The sequence below is a fragment of the Equus asinus genome, chromosome 5 (genome assembly GCF_041296235.1).
Source record: "Equus asinus isolate D_3611 breed Donkey chromosome 5, EquAss-T2T_v2, whole genome shotgun sequence".
NCBI classification, from domain to species: Eukaryota; Metazoa; Chordata; class Mammalia; order Perissodactyla; family Equidae; genus Equus; species Equus asinus.
The window spans coordinates 71,222,917-71,247,259 of NC_091794.1; the positions used below are offsets into that span (position 1 = coordinate 71,222,917).

Here is a 24,343-nt window from a genome sequence, read left to right on the forward strand (position 1 = left end):
CAAACCTGCTTCCACCACAAATTATCATGTGATCATGGGCAGGGCGCCCTCCCCCTGGGCCTCGGTTTAGCCGGCTTGCCTGGGGATTGGGGGACCCGTCCAGCTCTCCAAGTCCTGGCTCTCAAAGGCCTGGTCTGTCTCCACCGGACTAAAGTGCTTTCTCTCGGCAGGAGACGGAATGTGGTGTCAACTTGAGAAAAGCCAGCGTGTGCTCACGCATCTCCTTTGTTTATTGTATGGTTTGGGCTGGCGCAGAGCAACCGTGTCACTGAAAAGTGGAAGTGCTTTAAAATTTTCCTGCCAAGGGAGAATCAAACCTTCTTTGGGGGAAATGACACACTGTGAGCCCCAAACCCCTCTGCCCCTGACCCCTCCTTCCTTTCACTTCAGCTGGTCTATAAGCCACCCATCCATCCATCGACCACAGTGCCCTGAGCTCTTGCTCCTGGCCAGCCCAGGGCTGGGCGTCGCCTTCCTCAAGGAGCAACCACTCTGGTGTGCGGGTCGTCGCACAGGGCAGAGCAAAATCACCAATGCTGCTTTGAAAATTCAGATGTCAGACCTCGCCTGGGCTGACCGGCCCTGAACTGCCAAGGGGTCCAAGCAGGGGTTTGTTTTAAAAGCTCCACAAGTGTTCTAATGGTTTAAAAACCCCTGATGTCTCAGGATCAGGCCTTCTTGGGGGACAGCTAACGAGCCCGGCATGAGGGCTGCTGCTCTTCAGGCCCAGGGGTTCCACAAGGTAACCCCAGGAGACGGGGGTTCTGCAGCGTCATTGCTCCAGGCGCTGGGGGGATGCACATTAAGGCGTATTTGTTTCCAGTTCCAATAACCTGCACGTCTGGGCCCCAAAGCCCAGCACCCCTGGCTCTAAGTGCTGCCACCTCTTTTCCAGGAGAACCTGCCACCCCTTCCCTATGCTACACCCCGGGAATCAGGCTGGTCACCTCATTAGTCCCTGAGCATGCCACGTACTTTTCTGCCTGCACGCCTTTGCTCGTGCTGTTTCCCCTTCCGCGAATGCCCTTAAGAGCTTCTGTCTGCGAAATCCTCCCAGCTCTTCATTGGGCGATGGCTGTTGATGATGACCTGTCTCCTGATGCTGTTTGTCAGCATTGCAAGTTAAATGAATTCGCTCTCACAGCTGGCATACCACATTATGGGGTACAGACACCTTTTTTATACAGTGATGATGTAGAAAGAAATTAGCATTCCTATCTGGACTAGCCACTCATGTCACTGAACAAGAAGTGCCCCTGCTGAGGGGTGGGACCAGTAGTCCCGACCCCTCCATGGAGAAGGGCCGTGTGCATCCCTGTGTTTTATGTGAGATACTGGGAGGGGTCAGGTTCATTTTCCCCCTTGTTGTTCACACTAACCTCTTCCTGGTGGTCGGCGTAACAGATGTTTACAGGAGACGGAAATCCAGTAGACAAATAAAGAGAGATGATGAGATGGAAAGAGGTGTGGGTGGTGATGAGGCGGGGGGTTGACACAAGGGACGAAGAGATGTGTGCCTGCCTTGGAGGGTCTCACCGTCTGGCAGGGAGACAGTCACAGGGACACTTTGTGCCAGAGAAAGGAGGCCCAGTGGGGGGGAGGTAGGGCCAGCTGGCCTGGTTTGGAGCCCAGCTCAGTCGCTCTTCCCACAACCTGGCATCTTCCAGCTTTTGGGCCTCTTTTCTCTAGAATCCAGTCCAAACCAGCACCTCACCTGAGCCCCTCCTGAGACAGGCACGCTACAGTCCGGTGGTGGCTTCATAAGTCACAAGGAGGGAGATGCACAGGCAGCACAGGTGGCCGTGGCTGAGAATCTGCAAGGGGCTCCAGCAGAGGAACAGAGACTTTGGAATCACTAGCTGTGCAAATTTAACCTCATCTCTTAGCACCTGAGCCTCAGTGACCTTATCTGTAAAGTGGGGAGAACAGCCACCTCCCTTGCAGGGTTATTCTGGGACTGAAATAAGAGAATGCACTTGCAGCCCCAGCGAGCTCCGGACACAGCATGGATGCCACCTGTTTCTCTAAGCTCTTGAAGCTTCACCAGGCTTCTCCAAGGCCCAGGTGAGACGTCCCGTGAAACCTCCATTCTGTTTCTGCTCTCGGCAGGCAGCCCCTTCAGGTGGCCTCTTCCTTCTTCATGCTGTTCCTTAGCACCTGCAGCTTACTTGTCACTTCCTCCAGAAGGTCTCCCTGGACTCAGGCACACTTGAGCGCCCCTTCGACACTGGGACACAGCTGCGTGTAGCTCCTCCGCCTGAGTCCTCAACATCTGTTCACGGCGGCCTTCGCGGGGCAGGGTGTCTCTGCAGAACACCTGTCACCTGTGCCCAGAGCCTTCCCCTGCCGTGACTGTCAGAGCCCCCTGGTTTTCCAGGAATTCCTGGTGCTTACTGCCTCTCGCTTTCCTCGGCCCCCACGTTCCTACAGTCAGTCACGAGGCGCAGCCTTGGCCAGTTTCCTTTCACGCACACAGCCCTTGCTTCAAGTGACTTCACTGACAGTTGGGAGCGAGAGCTCAGGTGAAGAGCTCAGGTGGGGATGGCCCTGAGATGTGTAAGCCCTCAGCCAGCTCTGGTCCTCTCTCTCTCTGTGTTAGTTATCTATCGCTGTGTAACAGATTACCACAAACTTAGTGACAACACAACACCCATTTATCACCCACCAGTTTCTGTCGGTCAGGGGCCCAGGCGTGGCGTAATTGGATCCTCTGCTCGGGGTCACTCGAGGCTGCAATCGAAGTGTCAGCTGGGCCTTGTCCTCATCTGAAGATGTGGCCAGGGAAGAATCCACGTCCAAGCTCCTTCCGCTTGTTGGCAGAAGCTGTTTCCTGTGGCTGTTGGTCTGAGGGCCCAGCTTCTTGATGGCTATTAGACATTAGGACCCTCAGGTCCTCGAGGCCACCTGCAGTTCCCTGCCTTCTGGCCCTCTCCACAGGCGGTTCCCAGCATGGCTCTTTGCTTCGTGAAGGCCAGGAGGAGGCTCCCTCACTCTACAGTCTTTTGAGACAAATTCTTATGTACCATAATCATGGGAGTGACAGCCGATTGCCTTTGCCATATTCTGTCAGGAGCAAGTCACAGGTCCCACCACCACCCAGGGAAGGGGATTACACAAGGGTGTGGATAATTGGGGTCACCTCAGGGTGTGTCCCCTCTTTCTCTCTGTCTGCCCACCTTCCTTCTCTCTCCTACTCCAAGACCAGCCGGAAATCCCATCCTCCTTCTCTTGCCCGATCACCTCCGCTCATGCCCTGCTCCTGGAGTGGGGCGGCATGGATGTGCTTCTCCACTTCTGGTCCCAGTGGCTTAGCAAGGAGTTTCTTCTGAAACTGAGTTTCTTCCCTTACCGTACAAAGAATGCTGAAGAATATGAATTTCCCTCTCTCTTCCACAGGGTCTGGTACTTAGTAGGTGCCTAATAAATGCTTATTAAATGAATAAAGAGAAGTGGAAGGACAGCTGAAGCAAAATTCAGGGAGATTTCATGACCAGCATTTGAACTGACCCTTGGAGGATGGTTAGGAGTTGTCTTTTAAAGATGTTTTTTTACTTTAAAAAATTACATGAGCAAATGGCAAATGTTTTGGATAACAGAAAAAAAATCCTCCTATCGTCCCACCCCTCTAATCCTGCCACTGTTATCTTTTTTCCTGTAAATGTTTGTCCTTTTCATTCTTGGTAGTGAGTTCACCAGGCCCCGGGTGTGGTCCTTGACTGATTCAGAAACTCAACCTCGTCTGAGCCCTGAGCTGTCAGGCCTGTCCTCTGATGCTGGCAGGAGGTGACCAAGTAAACCCAGTGCCAATTTATTCCTTCTCAGAGAGGAATACAGTTGCCAAGGAGGACAGAAGCACACCGCCTCTGGCCAGAGCATTTCTCCCGTAGGCTCACCACTTGGGGAACCCACTGATTAAACCTGTCTGCTTGCAGGACGTCTAATTATTTAATTGTATAACCAGTGTGACTCCAGGTTTGCCATTTTCAGTTAATTTCTGGGGCCCCACCTGGTGGAGTCCCAGCATATGTGTACGTAAGTGAATTCAATTACAAATGCTGTGAAAAAGAGAGAAAAACAATTCAAAGGAGGCAAGAGTTTCCCCCATTCAAAGAGCTGTGCCCAAGTGAACATGCCGCAGGAGAGGTGGTCCTACTTTGCATAAGCCGGGCTCGGTGCCCCCTCTAGAAGCAGGAGCATCCCTGTGGCAACTGTGATTCCAGGCCATGAAGACAAACTGTGGGTTCTTTCCATCACGGCCTTTAAGTGTATGCCCACTGCCTCAGCTGGTGTTCCCCTAAAGAAGCAGCAGCCCATCCCAACTGTCTGGAGTGGGCTTACGTGAAACTGTACCTCCTGAACTTTATGGGCAGCTTAAGGGGTCTTCAAGGGCAAATTTAATTATACTTGGTTTTTGCTTTATGCGCTGACCTGAGAACTGAATATGCTCAGTATGGTCCTACTCCTCTGTACAAGCAGGAAGCCAGTGTCCTCCTCTCGAGGGCTGCACCCCGTGGGCTGACGTCAGCTTATTTCATTCAGTGGAAGCTTCTGGTCACTTCGAGAAAGAGAACTGAAACGTCTGATCTTACCACTAGCCCTGCCACCCTGGTTCCATCCACATGGCGTCGCTGTTGAGCACAGGTCCTGCGTGGTCTGGTTCAGCCTGCACCCAGCCCCTTGCAGGTGCATCTCCCTGCTCTAGCCGCAGGGCTGCCCCGCCCGGGCTCCTAGATCCCAGCGCATCAGGATCCTGCTCCCTCGTTGCTCCTCCAAGCACCGCAGTCATGCCCTGAGCTTGGCTCCTGGGGTGGAGCCCTGAGTCCCTTTTCTCTCTTGGTGTCTTAGCTCTGGGGGCCTTTAATGCTAACACCTTGGTCATGGGCACCCGGGTACACCTGAGCCTAACTTCAAATCTCAGGGAGCCAGGGGTTGGGGTCTTAGTCTCTTTTCTCTCATAAGAGCCCCTGAGCCCCTCATGCACGTTGATGTGCCTTTCCATAATCTGCAGTCTTAAGGCCTCAGGGAGGGGCTCTTCCCTCAAACCACAAAGTCCCTCCCTCCCCCTGGACAGCGATGCCTTCTTACCTTACAGTTGCCATTCGAAAAATTCTTCTAAAAACAAAATCAGCTGCGAGGAGAATTACTCTCTCTGCTTATGAACATAGACGGCTCAGACAAAATTTAGAAAATTCTGCCTCACGTTTACACTGGTGTAGGAGTTAATAGTCTGCTGGTTAGGACCTGTTGCAGCGTTGTCACGTCCTGGAACCAGGGCCCACTCCCGTGGGGGGTGCTGTGATGGCTGCTGAGTGGTCCGCACTCTCGGCTTGCTTCTCTGTGCTCCACTGCTGACTGATGCTCGTTACACCTTCTTTCATTAGAAAAGTCAGGCCTTTGGGGCCCGGAGCCTTCCTTTCCCATTTTTTCCCAGTAACACCACTTGTTGCTACTCTGATCCCTTTTAATTTATGGTTTAACCCAAAGAGTATTGGCAGCTTTCTGTTCCTTTAAGTTCCTGGAAGATCCCTTACTGTCACTTCCTCAAAAATAAGTGTCTGCTTCTCTTCTGTTTTCCATGCACCGTGATGTCATAAGACTTGTCCACGCTGCGCCCTCATCTTCCCCATCCTGTTCCACTTTTCCACTCGGGCAGGCGCTGAGCTTGCAGAACGCTTTTCCTGTCCTAGACACTTGGGATGCTCTGGCACCCTGTTGGGGCGTCACTGTGTCCCAGGACTCTGGATTGAGCTCAAGTTCTGTTGTTTACCACACTCTCAGCCTCAGCCATAAGACGGACACAGCGCCATCTGCAAACGTGCAAAACAGTTCCCAGCAGATGCTTTTTTTTTGGTGGCCCGTTATGGCCCCACTGAGGCAGGAGTTTGCTTCTAACCTGAGGAAGTCATCTGAGCCTTGTTTTCACACACCCTAGAAGAGAGTGACACTAGGAACCAGGGCTGGGTCAAGCCAGCATCTGGATCTAGCTCGTCCTCCAATTCTCCACTCGCTTTTTGCCAAACCCTCCTCTCCCCTCATTCTTCAACTTCATAAACCAGGCATCGTTCAAGGAAAACTGAATCCATGTGTTTGTGATTCACTGATGCTGAACATGGCAGAATGTTCTGTAAGTTCCACCGCACAGCAGAGAAACCCGTGTGTGTGTGGGTTTGTGTGTGAATGCGTGGTATGTCTTTACATGTGTGTCTGGTATGTGTGTGTGTGCATGCATATGTGGGCTTATGTATGTACTGTGTTCCTTTCTATTTCTTGTAAGAATTTTAAACTGACTTTTCTTAGAATCAGGAAATCACGTTTGGCCAAAGAAACCCAACACTCCCTTCTCCCCCTTCCTGAGGAACTCTAGTTTGGCAGAAAACTCCCAAACACCCACGTCCTAACTTATTGGAGATGGTCCTGGGCCAGGCAGCCATCCGAGTCTGGTTTGGGGGCAAGTGTGCAGGGCAGCTGCCCGGGCTGCCCAGGGCAGACAGCACGGGAGGGAGGCAGGAGGTGCACAGCCTGTGCTGAGGGACTCTGCCCCTCAAGCCGGGGTGCACCCGTTCTTTGCAGAGCTCCGTTGGCCTCTCTCATGGGGGCCCTGGGATCTGACTTTGGCCCTCTTGCCCAGTCAGCTGACCGCCTTACTCATCAAGAGGGAAAACATGGCCCAGCTGTGGGGTGCGGGTGGGGTCAGACCGTCAGCCTGGGGACTCGGAATAATGGCCCCGTTTTATCACCCATCACAGACTCCTTGCTCTTTCCCCCTTCCAGTTAGAGAATTCCTACTCCTCCCTCAAGGATCCCTTCAGCTGTCACCTCCTCTGGAAAGCTCCCCCTGATCTCAGGCTGGGCCAGACCCTGCTCTGGCCTCTCCCGATCCCAGCCGTGACCCAGGGTTTTGCGGGTCAGGCTGTAGGTCCCTCCACCCACTAGGTGGAGCTTCTCGAGGACCAGAAACCCACCTCATTCATGTCTGGGACCCAGAGCAAGTGTTCACCATGGGGCAGGCTGGGAACATATCTGCATCTGGGGACATGGGTGAGGTTTTGAAAAATCACCTGCTGCCTTTCCCTGTGGAGACCACAGCACTGGAGAGGAGCTCATTCGGCCCAGGAGAGCCTCCCCAGGCAGGCCCCGCCTGGTCCTTGGGGGGCAGGAGCCAGGCGCCCTGCTGTGGAGGGCAGGGAGGCAGGACACCTGTGCCCCGTCGACTCTGTGCAGGCCTTGCCTTCCTGCTGGAGCAGGGCTCCTAACCATGGCCTGGTGGGACTGTCGTAACCAGCCACAACAGGCATCCCGAAGACGGCAGTCCTGAGGTAGAGGCGACAGACCACACCTGCAGAGCAGAGTGACAGTCATCCATGGGGACACTCTGGCTCCCTCACACCTGACATTCTTTGCCTCGTGGGAAGGAAAGAGGTAGGAGTTCAGCTCACGTGGAGTCTGGAGCTGGACTGGACTCCTATACAACGGGATCGCAGCCTTTGCGGTGGAACGCGCTCAGACCGTGAGCTCTCTGGGGGCTGCAGCTGCGGCTGCTTCAGCGTTTGCTTTCGAGTCAGGTCTAGCTTGTTATTTGCAAGTCCCAGTGAAGCGCGGTCCCAGTGCCCAGGGTCTGGGAAGGAGGGGCCATCAGAGGGCAGTTGGGGAGGCCAGGGCAGCAGTTCCCGCCAGGCCCACACCTGTCTCCATGCCGAACTCCCCTCCCACCCTGCCTCCTGCACTGTGAGCCTGCACTCTCTCCCCACCTCCCCCCATGGAATCTAAAGTGGAACCAAAGAGGTTTGGTCTGTGTAGCTCCAGAGGGCAGGTCTGGCCCAGTGTGGGGACCGCTCTTCCCTTGGGGTGGATTTCATTCTGGCACCAGGAAGGACTTTCTAATAAGCATAGCTAGCCCACGACGGAGGGGCTGACTCAGAAGGTAGTGAGTTCTCTGTCCTCTGAGGTGTGCAAGCAGAAGCAGTAGAGGAATTTCTGCCCTTGGGAGGGGATGCTGGGACCAGATGACCCATACTTTATCAAGTGGGAGTCTGGGCATCCTGCCTCAGGTCTTAGAAGGAGTTGGCTCGAGGATGGGGGTGTGGCAGAGCCATGTGGGAACTGTAATTCAGTGCTAACGTGGCACTTGCTGTCAGCTGCTTGGCCTGTCGTCCGCTTAGGAGAAAGAAGAAAGCCATGATGCTTGGAAGGGCTGAGGGGACTGCCGTGGTCCCCAGATACCGCCTTCCAGCTGCCTGTTGGGTGGACTCCGTGCAGCTGCATCCTGGGGTCAGCCTGGGAGAGCCTCCCCGGCTGGGAGAGCCTCGCCTCCTTGGCGAGGTTAGCCAAGGCCAGAGCCCAGGGACTTGGCCATGGGGCTCGGGGCTCCTTCCTGTCTCTAGCATCCCAGTGCCAGGATGTTGTGGCCATGGATGTGGTCATGCTGGTAGAGCAGGGTTCCAGTCACTTGTGCACGTGTGACTTTAGCAGGTTGCTCACTCACCTCCAGTGGTGGGAGTTCACTGCTTCTCAAGGTGCTCCCTTCCAGGGCGGGGCAGCGCTGTTTGCTGGATAGTCGTTCCTGGGGCGGAGCTGAGATCTGCTTCCCTAAGGCTTTCCCATCAGCCCCAGCGTTCCCCAGGTCTGCTCTGCTCCTGGCTCCACAGCCCGGGGCCTGCATCTCTGTCGCCTGCCGCCTGCCCCAGCTGCCCTCTGTGGGACATGTACCGCCCTCCCCTGTCCCTTTCCCAGTGGGTCTCAGCGTCAGGGCAGGTCCTTGGCCCCCTTGACAAGTTCTCCAGGCTTCCGGCCCACAGCTGAGGGCCCCTCAGCCCTTAGGCAGCCGCATTCCCCAGGTGACTCACGGAGCTGGCCGCAAGCGAACCCCAGAGGCCCCTTCCCATGTGCTGCCGCCACGGCTCAGCCATCCACCCAAACCCCCCCGCCCAGAGTTTGTGTTTTCTGAGCTGTTGATGCCAAGTATGGCCCAACACGTGTCCATGTTCAGTTACATCTTGTCAGAATTGGCCCGTGGTCCCAGCCTGCTGAGTCCCAGCTCCCTCATCCAGCCCATTAGCTGTTCCTCCCAGCTTCCTGTCCTCCACAAACCTGACCCACATGCTGTCAGTGGCCTTGGCCAAGCCATTGATGAAAATGACCAGAAAGGAGAGACTGAAAGCAGAGCCCTGAGGTCCACCTCCAGAGACCCTCTCAGCTTCTCTTCACTCAGAAGAGGGCACTGTCCGCAATAGTCACTCCCAAAAGTTCCCAGCTGTTCCCAAGAGTTCTGGTGCCAACTGCCTCAATGTCACACAGACACACAGTGCTCATATCATTCCCCTAAACCTGACGAGGGGACCAAAGCTGGTCCTGGTGACTTGTTCTCAGGGAACCCACGGTGGGTGCTCATGGTCATCAGAGCTCACAAGACATCCTTTTAGCAATCTAGAATTCCACCACACACACAGCAGCAAACCTGCACCCAGGCTAGGCCAGGCTCTGGGCTCTGAGGACCCAGAACTGAGCCAGATTCAGCCCGTTCCTGGAGGAGCTCACAGTCTGCCGGGGCAGGCGGTCACAGACTGGGGCACCACCAGATGATGCCGTCACAGAGCAAATGCTAACAGTTGGAATGTATTGGATACTTGTTATGTGCCAAGCACTGTTCTAAACTGACTTAACCCTCACAATAAACCATCATTATCCCCATTTTATCCTGCAGTGGAAACTGAGGCACACAGAGGCTCAGGAGCTTGCCTGAGGGCTCCCAGCAAGGGATGGCTGCACACAGGAGCGAATGGGAGCTGCCTAGCCTGCCTGGAGGCTCAGGGAGGCCCTCTAGAGGGAGGTGGTGCCACGTGGAGACTTGAGAAATGAGCAGCAGCAGGAGGAGAGGGCAGCAGGGAGGGTGGGGGCAGGGGCTGGGTTCCTGCGGTATTCACTGTTCCCCAGGCCCTTGTTCCTGCCAGGGTGCGTGTGCCAGAACAGGGCTGGGCCTGGGGATTTAGGAGCGAGTTATGGGCAGATGCCCTGTAACAGGCCGGGAAGCACAGCGAGCCCTGGGGAGGTGGGCGAGGTGGCTGGTCAGGGAAGGCTTCCCGGAGGAAGTGATGTCTAAGCTGACTGTGGAAATGTGTCAGGTTGGGGAGGTGTGTGGGGGGTGGGGGGACAGAGAGTTTCAGGCTGAAGGAACAGCCAGTGCATGGTGGCTCAAGGAGCAGCAGGGAGAGCAGGTGGCTGGAGCCACGCAGGTGAGGAGGAGGGGTGGGACCGAAGGCCGTGATGCGTGTGGACAGTTCCTGAGGGTGATGGGATCCGCCAAGGACTTCAGACAGTTTGAGAAGCCTGTCCACCCTGCACGGTGAGGTGTGCAGGCAGCAGGGGGCTCCTCCCAAGGTTAGATGGGGTCACGAGCACCACCTCAGGCCCAGGGGTTGGTGTGAGGACCAGGTGAGGGTCAGCAAGTGCCGTTTTCTCCCTCCGTGAGGAGCTGGCAGCTGCTGCCTCCCTTCCCCCACCCCTGCAAGGGGAGCAATTACCAGATTGAAGGGAACTGGGCCCTGGAGCCCAGCCAACTTCCAATCCCCGAAATCTCTCGAACCACAATCCCTGGGCTGTGGGGGGTGGCCAGATGGCTTGGGAGGGAGTCCCAGACCTCTGGGCTTCCTGAGACTCGTCCCCAGGGCTCTCGAGGATTTCGGGGGCTCCTAGGAACACCCAGCCATGCTGGGAGTCGGGGAGGCCAGGTTGCCTATTTCCCCCTCACCGTAAATCAGTCAGAAGGGACCTCTGACATCATCCTCATGGAACCTCCCACTCAATCTGGAAGCCTTGATCCAGCATTGCAACAGGTGGCCATCCAGGCTCCACTTGGATACCTCTAGAGACAGGGAGCTCACCACCACAAATCTGAAGGCTGTAACCATGGGGCAGGTCATGAACTCTAAGAGCTGGACTAAAGAGGCATTACATGGGCTGAATCACATTGCAATCACAGCCAAAACCGGAAGACCTTTTTCTCCTACAGGGGTTAACCCAGGTCTGTACCACGGAGAGGCACTGTGGGAGACGGGGAAACCCCCGGGGTTTTGGATCAGAAACCCACCGTTCCAGTCTTGACTCTACAACTTACTGGTTGGGGGCTCGGTCTATCGTCTCCACCCCTGAGCTTTATTTTCCTTATCTGTACCTCCACTGCGCAGCCAGTAAGGTCGTCACTGGTCATGTGACTGAAGGTGACTGTTGAACCCTTAAAAGGTGCCTAGTGCAACTGAGGGACTGAACCTTTTTAAAAAATTAATTTAACTTAAAATTTTAAAACCTGAAGCAGTTTTTATAAACATTTGTATATTGATTACACATTGAAATAATATTTCAGATATACTAGGTTAAATAATTATCAAAACTAATTTCACCAAAAATGGATTTCACCTGTTTCTTTTGACTTGGTTTACTGTGACTCCTAGAAAATTTACAGTGACGGATGTGGCCCACATTACAACTCCAGGTCAGCAGCGTTGACTCAGAACGTTAAGGCTCAAACGAGGTGGATGTTCGGGCATTTGGGACAGTTAAGCTCCAGACAATTACGGTTTCCGTGGCTGCTGGGTACACAAGAGGTTGTATTTTCCATCATACAAGCAGGACATGCTCATTCTAGAAATAATAGAGGATGTGGAAAAACATTAAAAACAAAACGAGAATTACCCATAACCCATCACCCAAAGACAGCTACTGTGAGACTTTGTAGAGTTTTTCTCTGCACGTCCACATGACCTAATACTCCCCACAAACTGCTCTGCCTGGGCTTAGAGGTTTTCAGAGAGGTCACGTGAACAGCGTGGCCCGAAATTCTCAACCTTGAGGAGCCGCCACCAGCTACATAGCAGGACCTCGAACCCTGCTTCCTGTTGCTGTGCGTTTGCCGGCGGGGGACCTTGTCTCACGTGGAATCTGGGCCCCCACATGCTCAGCTCCCATCCTGCTTGGCCTCTGCCTTCGCCGCGGTCACCCTGGCACTGCGGGCGGCAGCCTGGAGAGGAGGGTCTGCTCTGGGCTGTTGCCAGCAGTTCCCTCCCCGCCTGCTCCCGCCTGCGCTGCTCGCCTCTCTTCAGCGTAGGAAACCCTTCCATCTGCGAGGGGAGCAGCTTCCAGAGCAGAACTGCTTGGGTCGCAGGCGAAGGAATTCTTCCTGCTTTATCCATCACTCTCTCCCTCCCAGAGCCCCTAGGGCAGGGGCCCCCTCTTGTCATATCTGGAACATGCGCTCCCTCCCTCCAACATCCTGTCTGCCCCTGAGGTGGCACCACCCCCATGTTAGGCTTCTTCTTGCTCAGGGTGGCCTTCTGAGGGGCCCTTTGCCCCCTTCTGATCTGATTTTCATCTGCACCCCTCTCCTGCACAGTTGCCCAAGCACATCTGTGTATGTCTGGACCGCAGGCCCGGAGAGGGGTCTCTTCACAGGAGCTCCAGGGCCCCTGCAGAGCCTCAACTATCTGGTACCTTGCTTCTCCATGTAGCATTAAATAGGAACATCTCTCCAGTGACACCGTCACTTCTAACTCCATTGCGTGGATGTGCCGTAATTTTTTTTTTTTGAGGAAGAGTCTCCCTGAGCTAACATCTGTTGCCAATCTCCCTCTTTTTGCTTGAGAAGATTCGCCCTGAGCTAACATCTGTGCCAAGCTTCCTCTATTTTGTATGTGTGTTGCCACCACAGCATGGCCGCCAAGTGGTTCAGGTCTGCACCCAGGAACCAAACCTGGGCCCCCGAAGCAGAATGCACCAAACTTAACCACTAGACCACAGGGCCAGCCCCAGGATGTGCTGTAACTTTTCATCTAATCTGCATTGATGATTTCTTAAATCGGTCCCAGGTTTTTGCTCTTAAAAAAATGATCCTCCTTTTTACTTTGGTATTCTCAAATCTTAGTTCTTCCTTCTCAGACATCCAGCAAATTCTGCTGGATGAGCTGTGCTGGACCCCTCTCTCCCCTGTGTCCCGCTTGGCCTGGCACTCATGGCCTCCCTCACTGCTGAGTTCTGTCTGCCTTTTCTGCCTCACATATCGCTGTGCCTCAAATATGACCTAAGCCCTGGCCACATTAAACAAGTGTCCCCACACTTTCCAGCCTCTCAGCCTCCCTGTTGGCTTCTGCTCTCCCACTGCCTGGCACACCTGCCACATCTCCAAATCCTCCTCAATCTCCAAGGACCAACTCCAAGGACCCCCTCCTCCAGGAAGCCCTTCCTGACTCTCCTAGCCACTAACGATCCCTCCCTCCTCTGAATAAAGGCAGCATGTCCTTATCCCCTCTCTTATGCTACTGATGCATCCACCTTGTCCACTGGCTACTTGAGTCCACTTGTCTCAAGTGTCCATGTCTGTCTCCTCCCCGCTGGCCCACCAGACCAGAAGCTACTTGAGGCTGGGGACTGATTCTGATTTCCTTCTGTGGGCACAGGGCATGGCACAGAGTGGGAGTGCCCTGAAGGTTTGAATAGCTACAGGCATGAAAGAGGACAGGCCTGGAGTTGGGGCCTGAGTTCTGGTCCAGGTGGCCACCAGCTTTCTGTGTGACCTCAGGCAGGTCCTCCTCTCCGGGCCATGGCCTCCCTGTGGCCTGAGGTAGTTGGACTTGGCCCTGGGGGAGTCTGGGGTGGTCAGAGGACTGTTCAGTCCCAGGCTGACGTGCTGGCCCTGGTCTGGGGATGATCCCTCTCGGGGACAGTGACTGCAGGGCGCCCCCATTTCCCTTGGCCGCACAATCTCATTATGAGCCCTTCAGGATTGGTGTCTGAGACCCACTCTAAGCCCGTCACTAACATATGGCGTCCTGGCAGACAAGGATGAATGGAGTTTGTAAGCACTGACTCATTCATTCATTCATTCACTCCTTCATTCAGCAAACTGCTACCAAGCTGACCTCAGCAGGGCCCTGCGCCTGGCTCAGCAGACCCAGCACTGAATCAGACCCAGGCCCAGCCCTGGAGACGCTTCTAGTAAACAATCAGCAGCTCAGTGTGGTGGGGCCGAGACAGTGGGCAGCACGGGGGTTATGGGAGCCCAGAGACGGGGCTTCACCCTGCCTGATGGTCAGGGAAGTCTTCCTAGAGGAGAGGCCCCTTAAACTGTGACTTAACAGAAGAGCGAGCCTTCGCTACAGCCAGCAGGAAAGAGCTGCTCGCGGGCAGCCGTTCCAGCCTGTGTGAGGGTGGGGGAGGCTCCGGAGCTCGGCTCTGATGCTGAGGTGGCCTGTCTGCACCCTGACGATAAGAGGAACGGGACCAGACGGGAGGATTATCCGCTCTTGTTTACATGATTAAAACCAGACAAATACTTCCATTATCTGAAAGAATGAAAGAGCTTTGGGGAAAAATCCTTTTGGCAGCAAAGCACAAGCATCTCCTTAACTAGTCTCCCACTCCCCTCCCCCCACCCCACCCTCTACCCCACGAGGAGAGGAGCTCCAAGCTGACCTGCACAGGTGGGCAGGGGGGAGAGGACCCAAGAGGAGAGAGACCCACAAGCCCCCTCAACACAACCTCCCTCGAAGGGGAGTCTGGGCCCAGGTACTAACCCATGATGGCCACAGGGTGGCACCTCTCGGGGAAAAGCTAACCATGGCCCCATTTTATAGATGGGGCTCCTGAGGCCCAAAGGTGGGGGAGGTCACATAGCCAGTGAGCAGAGCTAGGACTAGGAGCCAGGTCACCAGCTCCCAGCCCAGGATGCCAGCTCACTCACTCTCCCTCATGGGTTCAGTCAGCAAGCCTGCAGGAGCCAGCTGCTTGGTGGCAGCACCAAGAGTTCACACTGGGCACTGGGGACCCACAGAGAAGTCAGAACTGCCCCTCTTCCCACATGTCCTCAATCTGATGAGAGAGACAGACAGGTAAACAGACAGTGACAACCAGGGTCATGACAGAGGACGCTGGGGGCTGTGGGAGCCCCAGAAGGGGCTCCTAACTCGGGGAGAGGCAGGTAGTCCACACAGATTTCACCAAAGAAGTGACACTAAGTCTAACCTAGTAGGTAGGAGTTAGGACACCAAACAGGAAACAGCACATGGAAAGGTCTAGAGGCGTGAAAGCCTTGGCTAGTGACCCTGGGCATGGGGGAGAGAGCAGAGCAGAAAGAGGGTGGGCGGAGTTGCAAGGCCTGGATTACTGGGGGGATCCCATGCCTGCACATTCCCCAGAGCACTGTGAGGGTGCTGGGCAGAGCCGGAGCAGGGCCTGCCCCACCCACAGACCCTGACCCACTTCGTTCTCCCAGCTTGATGTCCGGCCTCGCCTCCCTGGATGCCAAGACCTCCAGCCGCCTGGGCATCCTCACCGTGGCATACTACCTGTGGACCACCTTCGTGGCAGTCATTGTGGGCATCATCATGGTCTCCGTCATCCACCCGGGCGGGGCGGCCCAGAAGGAGATTACAGAGCAGACTGGGAAGCCCATCATGAGCTCAGCTGATGCCCTGCTGGACCTCATCCGGTAACCCTCGCCACTGACACCCTGCTGGGGAACACTGTGCCCGGGCTGGGGCCACCGCTCCCAGGCCCAGCCCCGCAATGCGACCAGAGGCAGGATAGGCAAGGGGGTGGGGCACTCCACGTCTGCTCTCCATCACTCGTGGTAACAAGGGGGGCCGCCACCGAGGCCCTGCAAAGGTTGTCTCTGCTCCCTCAGCCATGTGCTCCCCGCTGGGCCCACATCCACCATCTGCCACGGTCAGGCTGGGGGCACGTGGAGGGCAGGACAGGGTCAGCTCCTCTGGGAGCCCAGCACCAGCACGCACGCGGCCTGGCCCGGAGCAGGTGTCAGTGAGCGCCAGTCACAGACTGAACTTGCTCCCGCGCAGCAGCCCCTGGGGTGGAAGGCCAGCAGTCACTGGTTCCCCCACTGCCTTTCCTTATTGGTCCCCTTTTTACAGACGAGGGAATAAGGCTCAAAAAGAGGATGTGACGCAGGTCGTAGAGCCAGGATTCAACCCGGGCCTGTCTGACTCCGTGGGCTGTGCTGTTCACCTTGTGATGCCCCTGCCTGCGCCATGCGGGCTCTGCTACCCCCCAGGAAAGTGCCGCAGGCCCGGTGATGCACCCACATCTGACTCCCCTCCCCTGACTCCCTACAGGCCCCTCTCCTCTTGTCCCTCATTCACCGCTTCACCAACGCCAGCCCTGTGCCGGCACCCAAGGCTGGCCCTGGTCCTGAAGGAGAGAAAGAGTTGAGAGTGACAATGTGGCGGTGGGCCTGCAATGGAGCAGGCAGGGGCTGTGGGTTGGGGCGATGGATAGGGTCAGAGGAGGCAAAGCTGCCATAGTTAGAGGATGGAATGAGTGGGAGGGCAGGGGAGGTTGGGAGGGCCTTCCTGGTGAAGGGAACAGCTATGCAAAGGCCCTGAGCTGAGAGGGAGCAGTGTGGGGAGAAATTACAGTCCATCAGTGTGACTGGGGCATGAGGTGTGGGGGGCAGTGGACAGTCGTTGCTGGAGAAATTGGACCATGAAGAGCATTGTGACCCAGGGCAAACATTGTGTTTTATCCCAAAGGCCACAGGAAATGGGTTGTAAACACAGCCATGGCATGATCCCATTCAGAAGGCTCTCTCTGGCTGCCGGAGCGGTGGTGGGTTGGGACGGGGGTGTGGTAGGAGGGGAAGACAGGCAGGGGCTGGGCCAGGGTGGTGGCCGTGGGCATGGGGCAGTGGGTACGCTGCAGGGCTGCTCAGGAGGTGGAATCAGCAGGGGACGGGCAAGGTGGAAGGGCGGGTGGAGGAGGTGGTGGTGCTGGTTGTGACAGCACGAAGGTTTCTGGCCTGAGCACCCGAGTGGATGGTGGTGTGGTCACTGAGCCAGAGGACGGTGCTGGAGTGAGTGCAGACATCCCGGGGGAGGTGTCAGCTGGTGATTGGCTAGTGCATCTGAATCTTGTGGGAGAGTCTGAGCTAGAGATCAGCGGGTAGGGACGTTAGGTCATCCCTGGTGGCCGAGGGGTCTCCCGGGACAGTGGGGGGAGAGCAGGGCTGGACAGAGCCCAGGGAAGCAGCATGTTGGAAAGGGTTCATTGGGCTCAAAGGGATACCCCATTAAACTTGCTCTGTGAACTCCTTCTAGTCCCTCCCATTTTCTGGCCAATTTCAGGTCTAAGAAATTTAGTCCGGTCTAATATTAAGACTCCAGACAGATCCAATTTAAAACAAATCCTGTCCTAGTCTTTTGCATCCGATTCAAACTTGGAAACCTGAGTGGCAAGCAAACCATAGGTGGCTTTCTCCTTCTGGCTGTGCCTGTGCCCCTGTTGCTGGCACTGGGTTGGAGCAGTGGAGAGAGCAGAGCAAGTGGCTGGAAAGTCTCCTTTCACTGGTGGTGGAGGGAGCGGGTTAGGCACTCCTGGGTCGTATGTCTTTGGGGGTGCTTTTGTGGGTTCTTTGGGGCCCCTCCTGTCACTGGGGTCTCTCACCTGTTTACTCTCTTGACTCGGGAGATCCCTGCTCCATCTGGCTGCTTACAACACCCTCCTCGGGCCGGAGTTCTGGTCGGCTCCTCGGCTGGAGTCACCTCACCCCCCTGGGTGACTCTCTTAGGCAGGGTCCCTTCTGCAAGGGCCACATCCGGCCTGTGGGAAGCATACAGGTCCCTGGTGGAAGTGCAGGCGTTTTCCAGGGTCTGTGGGCACGAGTTAGGCACCAGCTCCTACACCCCTCAAATGCTAGGGGGCCCAGCTGAGATCACCAAATAGTTCTCTTGGCTTAGAGTTGGGGAGAAGCACCCCCGTCCTCCCCTGTGGGAATGGGTGCCCAGCACAGTCTCTCTCTCTTTCTCTCAAGAAACTCTCACCTTCTGGATCAGTTAGTTATTGCTGTGTAACAAACCAACCCAAGACTTAGTAGCTTAAAACTACATCTGTGCGTCAATAGGTCAGCTGGAAGCTTCTGCTGATTGGGACTGAGCTCAGCTGAGCTCGCTCGTGTGCCTGTGGGTCGCTGGTCGCTCAGCTGGGGAACAGGATGATCTTGGCTGAGATCGTTCAGCTGTGCTACTTGTGGTCTTGTCCTCCAGCAGGCCAGTCTGGATATTTCACGGTAGTGACAGGATTCCAAGAGGGAGCTAGCCTGGTCAGGTTCTTACAATGAAGGTATCGGAGCGAGAGAGGAAATAGAAACATACGAGTGTTTTTTCAAGTCTCTGCTTTTGTCAAGTCAGCTAACATCCTGTTGGCCGAAGCCAGTCAGGTGGCCAAGCCCAGACTCGGAGTGGAAGGGGACGATGGCATCACAAGGCAAAGAGTGTCCGTTAATTGGGACCGTCAATGCAATCAATCCACGGCTCCCTCCATTTTCCCGGTTCTCTTTTATCCTTTGAGATGTGTGATGAACTAAGGATGCAAGAACACTTGCAACTCTGTTCCTCTTGCATGGTTCTCACCCACAGGGTCTAGAGCGAGAAAGAGAGGTCCGGGCAGGGCCTGTTGTACCCACACTTACTCGCCTAGTGATAGCCAATACCGTGATGTTGAGTATTTTCTGCACACTGACTCTCTCCAATTTTGTTTCCAGCCTGGAACCCTCTTACCTGCACTCCAGATTCTGACGTTCCATTGTGTAAAGGCATCTTGAAAGTGACATGTCCAAAGCTAAGCTCTTGGTTTGTCCCACAGATCTGCCCCTCCCTCAGTCCTGCCCGCCTGGGTTCCATGTCTCTCCTTCTCTCATATCCTGATCCAATTCGTCAGCAAATTCTGTCAGCTCTTCCATCAAAATAATATCCCAAACCTCGTTCCTTCCGTCCCCCTCTGCCACTCCCGTCATGGCCTAGCCCAGCATTGCCTCTTCCTCGTGGTCACGCTGCTTCCTCTCGGCTTCCCTGCAGTCTCTTCTCCCACGGCAGCCACAGGGATCCTGTCAAAACCCTGTTCACGGCCCATCACTGCTGACAAAATCCACAGCGTTTGCTAGAGCTACCGCCCTTCACCATCCCCCCGGCACACACATCCGCTTCTGCCCTCCGCTCCAGCTCTCCCTCCTCCCGCTCCAGTCACTCTGGCCTCCGCGCCACTCCTCCACATGTCCTTAGGGTCCCGTCTTGGTGCCCTGCCCCCATCGCTGCCTCTGTCTGGATGGCCCTTCCTGCAGAACGCACGTGGCTCCTTCCCGTTCTCCATTCACACCTCGGCTCTGTGCCCCCAGCCTCTGTCACTCTCTCCTCATAGCCTTACCACTACCTGCCATTACCACGTCCACGTCCGTCTTTGTTTCTTATTGTGACTTCCTCACCGGGATCAAATATGCTCCAGGAAGGCTGGTCCTTTAAAAATCTGTTCCCTGCTGTCTCCTGGAGGCTAGAACAGCACCCGGCACAGAGGAGGGGCTCAGTGTTTGCTGAACACAGACGTGGGACACGGGGTCATCAGTGGAGTGGGGTCTGAAGCCATGAGAGGTGGACAGGCAGAGGTGCAGTGCAGGGCCCGGGGAAGCCTTGGCCCACAGCCACACGGCAGGGCTGCGTGGAGCGTTGGAGCAGGGGCAAGCCAGGGGCCAGGAGGAGAACCAGGAGGGCACATGTCCTGGGAGCCAAGGAAAGAGGAATTTCGAGAAGCTTCCTTTCTAAGGTCCATTATTTCTCAGATTTGGTGACTATGATTCATCATTTCTCGGATTCTGTGATTCAGAACAGCCTTCGCCTGTGGTGAGAGGAGTCAGTGCTCGGGGAGCGGGGAGCCCCCACCCTCCCCACCATGGGCTCCCCTGCTGAGGGGCTGAGGGCTCTGGATCAGCCACACGTGTCCGAGTCAAATGTTCCAGGAGCCGTTCCTGCTCTCGGTTGCTTTTCACGTGGTGAAAGTCGATCCTTTTGGTTTGAGGCTTTTCCCTGGCGGCTCTCACCCCGAGGCGAGCTGTTTTGCACAGCTGGGTGGCTGGACACCACTGTCCCCGTTTCTTAGTCAGGGAGTGGGGCTGCAGACAGAGATCACATGCTTCCTGGGACAGGGAGCCAGAACATTGGAGATGTGAGGTCTCGTCACAGCTCTGCCACTAAGTCACTGGGTGGCCCTGGGCAGCCCGCCCCCTTCTCCAGGCCTCAGTTTCCCCAGTGGCTTTTGAGATCCCTTCCAGCTTAGAGGTTCTGAAACACAAAGGCCCACAAACCAGTAAGGAGGCTGCAGGGCATGAGCAGAAGTTTCTGGAAGGGGGGTCTGGGAGATGAGGTTGGGAGGACCGTGCAGAGCCCGGCCTTGAAGACCTGGAATCCAGCCTGGGAAGGTGGCTGCTGTGCTTTAGGAACAGGAAGTCTGTGAGTTTGGGAAGGATGGACTGGAGTAGGGTGGGGTGGACAGGGTGTGACTGGAGGCAAGGGGATGCCCTGGGAGGGGGTACGGGCACTTCCGTTCCATTCAGCCCACTTTTATTAAGCACTTGCTCTGGGCAGAGGCCCCGTGCTGGGACCTGGTGGGGGGAGGCAAATCTAAGTCCCTGCACGAGGCTGTCCCCCATCTTAGGACAGACAGACGGGAAGAGTACCCTGGACAGCCCCTCTCTGAGCCCCCTTCTAGCTCAGACTTCTGAGAGACCGTGCAGAAGAAAGTGAGGACACCAGGGGCCCTGCTCTGGCCCAGAGTGGGCGCCTACCAAGTGCTGATACTGAACCAGAACAAGGAGGGCAGGGAATGAGGCACTGGGGCGGGGGGGCAAATGAAAAGTCAGAAAGATGTGGGGCCAACGGGTGGGGGAAAGAGGCCCACAGCACGCCTCAGGGGTGGGAACATGACAGGCGTCCATTTCTCAAAGGTGATTCCAGGGGAACACAACAGGCCACGTCCCTGGACGACTCGCCAAGACATGGGTTCATTTCCCAGGGCTCCACTGGGGTTCCACAAAACTGGCGTCTGCTCAGAGTGCAGCCTCACAGGAAAAGCCCAAGCCAGAGCTGGCCCCTCCCTTGTTTCCAATCTTATTAAAACACCAGAGCGATTAGGCAATGACTTGGCTCTATTTATAGATCCCAGTTACCCTCCCGGGGATTGCATGAAGCTCTGGGGAGCTGTGCTCGGAAAGGAACAATTCCCACCTTTGAGACCTGGGTTGGGGACATGGGGTTAGGGTGAGTTTGGAAGTCACAGTGGGCTCTTACGAATACTAAGTGAGGAGAGGAGCCGGTGAGTGGTGGTCTTGCCCTGAGAAGTGCAGGGAGGCCCAGGGCAGAGTGCACTGGTACTTGATGGGTGTGCTGTTAATGTCTCCCAGGCTTGTTATGTCTGCATTTTATGTAACTGCCATCAGGAGCACAGGTCTCATGGGGCAAAGAGGAAGGCTTCCCATGGGTGTTCAAAGCCCAAAGAAGATGTTGTACATTTTCCCATTTAATAATCAAAAGTATAATTCCTGGGGCCAGCTCCATGGCCGAATGGTTAAGTTTGGTGCACTCCACTTTGGCGGCCCAGGTTCAGTTCCCCGGCTTGGACCTACACCACTGGTCCATGGCCATGCTGTGGTGGTGCCCCACATACAAAATAGAGGAAGATTGGCACAGATGTTAGCTCAGGGAAAATCTTCCTCAGGAAAAAAAAAAAAAAAAAGAGTGTAATTCTTTGTTAAAATCTATAGGATAAGTTCATTATTATTAGTATGAGCCCAGGTATTAGTCAGGAATTTCTTTTGGCTGCCAGTTAAGAGAAACTGGAAGCAGCAGAGGCTTAAATAGGTAAGGCTTGCATTTTCTCCCAAACAGACCGTTCAGAGGTGGGCAGCTCGTGGTTAGCAGGATCCTCTACTCCCTCTACCATGCTTAGCACTTGGCTTTTATCATCAGTCTGTCTCATGGTTCAACAAAGTTGCTGAAGCTCTTGTTACTACATCTGTGTTCCAGCAGAAAAAAGAAAGTTGGAGGAAAGCACTAAAGGGTCCTGGCTGAGTGGGCACCTTTTCAAGAGTTTTCCAGGAGCTCCTGGCAGCTCTCACTCACATGTCATCAGCCACCCCTTTGGCAAAAGAGGCTGGGAAGTGGGGGTTGATTGTGGGGCCTTGATGGTCCCCGTAACATCCCAGGTCTTCTGTTAGAAAGGATGGAGAAGAGAATGAGGACGTTCCATTCAACTGCCGTCCTTGCCACAGCACACATTTTAAAGTATTCTAATTTTAAAGGAAGTTGTAAAGAAGTATACATACTGGGTGTAAGTTCCATTCGGTTACGACCTTTTGAATGTTCTTAGTTTCTGCTCAGGATGAAGCAGCCTTCCCTGTATGTTTCATTAGAAAACTGCCTTGTAAGCCCCTCCACCCTCCTGGGGCTGTGCCCAGAGAAGATTTCTAAGCTCTTAGCCATTGGTGCCGTGTGGGCCTCCTCCCTTGTGGTCCTGAGCACCCGAGGCCGCTAGAGCGTTGTGTTCTGGCGGGCTGTGCGCGGCGCACCCCCAGCGCTAACTTTGGCTTTGGGGCTGTGGGTCTGCAGGATGTCAAAAGCCTTTGCAGGCAGCTACTGTTCTGGTGGCAGAACTCTGCTTATAGCTCGTTGAAAAAAAGCCTCATTTGAGCTTCTGGGACCTCAGCTTCTGACTCCTGCTGCTTCTGTCCCTTGTGACAAAGCTGAAATTAGGAGGAAAAGCCATGACCATTCTTTCCCAGTCTTCTGGCTCATTTTCCTCCTGCCACACACTTACACTGACCCTGTATTTTAGTAGCAGCGAAAAAATTACAGATTCTGCTTTCCAACAGCGGCTACTGGGGTATAAATTTGAGAAGTAACGTGCACTCATATTCACATATATAACTCCATGGTGTGTGAGCTGAGTCTTGAAAGAGGAGAAGAGATTTGCCAAGAACAAGAGTAGGTGGGAAGCATGGTCCAGACACAGGAGGCAGCGTGAGAGTGGGCACGTGGCCTGTTCCAGGAAGTACAAGCACGGCATGAAACCTTTATTAGCATCTGTGATTTAGGACAGATTCCTAGAAGTGGATCCTAGAGACAAAGATATAACGCCTTTAAGACCCTCCATATGAATTGAAAATTACTTTTCAGAATGTTGCTGCCAGATCCATGTGAGGGTGCCCATGTCACCAAACCTCCTCAGGATCATGTATTGTTATTTACAAAAATTTTTACCAGTTTGATAGATGAAAATGTCTCTAATTTATTGATGAAGTTGAACTTTTTTGAAAAGCTTTTTTGGCTAGTTACATTTCCTCTTTCGCAAAGTGAAGTGCCCAGTCCTGACTGTCAGTCATTTTCTGTTGGGGTATTAACGTTTTTGCGGTCCATTTATTTATGCAGCAAATATTTACTGAGGGCCTTTTATGTGCCAGGCGCTCTTCCAGGTACAAGGACTCAGCAGAGAACAAAGCGGAGATCGGTGCCCTCCAGGGAGCCGATCTGATGAGGGGCACAGACAGTGAGCACGGCGACAAGGACAAGATTTGTAAAAGCTCTTCGGAGATTTAGGATGATAACACTTTGTCATATGGCTTCCCCAGTTTGTCATTTGTTTTATAATTTTATTTGTATTTTAGTCTGTCTTAGAGAGCCTCTCAATTTTTTTAGCTTTTTGTTTTGGCATGATTTTAGGTTCACAGCGAAGTTGCAGAGATGGTACAGGCAGTTCCCATGCACCGTTCGCCCAGCCTTCCCCGACATTAGCAGCTTACATAACTGCGGCACGTTTGTCAACTAAGAAATTAAATTAGTACAGCACTATTAACTAAATGACAGACTTTATTTGGATTTTACCAATTTTTCGACTAATGTCCTTTTTTTCTGTCCTAGAATCCAATCCAGGATACCACGTTGCGCTTAGAAAACTAATCTGAATGTAGCAAAATCTGTGATTCTTTATTGCCCATTTGGTTCTTAGAGAGTCCTTCCATATCCTGAGAGCTGATAAAACATTAACCCATCCTTCCTTCTAGCTTTTTACAGTTTCATTTTTAAAGTTATTTATTTCTCTAAACCATCTGGAATTTATTTTGGTGCAAAGGGTAAATAAGGATCCAACTTCTATGAAAGGCCGAGTCCCGTCTTCAGGGAGGCCAGTCTGGGGGAGGCAGATGCGTGACCAGTGACGCACTGCAGCGTGCTGGAGTTGGGTGACCCACAGGGGTGGGCCAAGGCGTCGGCCTGGAGCAGACAGAGAAGACTTGGCCTCTGATTGATTGGAGTAGGAGCTAGCCAGAGGAGCAGGAAGGGCATTCCAGGCAGAAGGAACAGTGTGGATGAAGGCCTGGATGCTGGAAAAGTATGCATCGCTTTTAGGGAACCGTATGCAATTAGTGTTGGAGCTTTACATCTGGGGAGTGGGGGTGGCCAGAGGTGGGAAGAGGTGAGATGGAAGAGGGAGGGGGAGCTGAGCCATGGAAGGCCTCGACTGCCAAGGGAGG

At 54.5% G+C, this 24,343-nt stretch overlaps 1 protein-coding gene across 5 annotated transcripts in view; it reads left to right on the top strand.

Moving 5' to 3' along the window:
* Positions 1–24,343, top strand: part of SLC1A7 (solute carrier family 1 member 7) — a 78,231-nt gene that overhangs the window by 41,246 nt on the left and 12,642 nt on the right. For 3 of the 5 annotated variants that reach the window (XM_044770814.2, XM_044770813.2, XM_070509892.1), the window contains exon 3: positions 15,257–15,472. The exons of 1 other annotated variant lie outside the window; for it this stretch is intronic. In XM_044770814.2, the coding sequence (XP_044626749.2) occupies positions 15,257–15,472 (216 nt within the window). Of the gene's footprint in view, positions 1–6,969; positions 7,420–15,256; positions 15,473–24,343 lie in introns of those variants that run through there. One more of the 5 variants, XM_070509894.1, reaches the window with a different exon arrangement.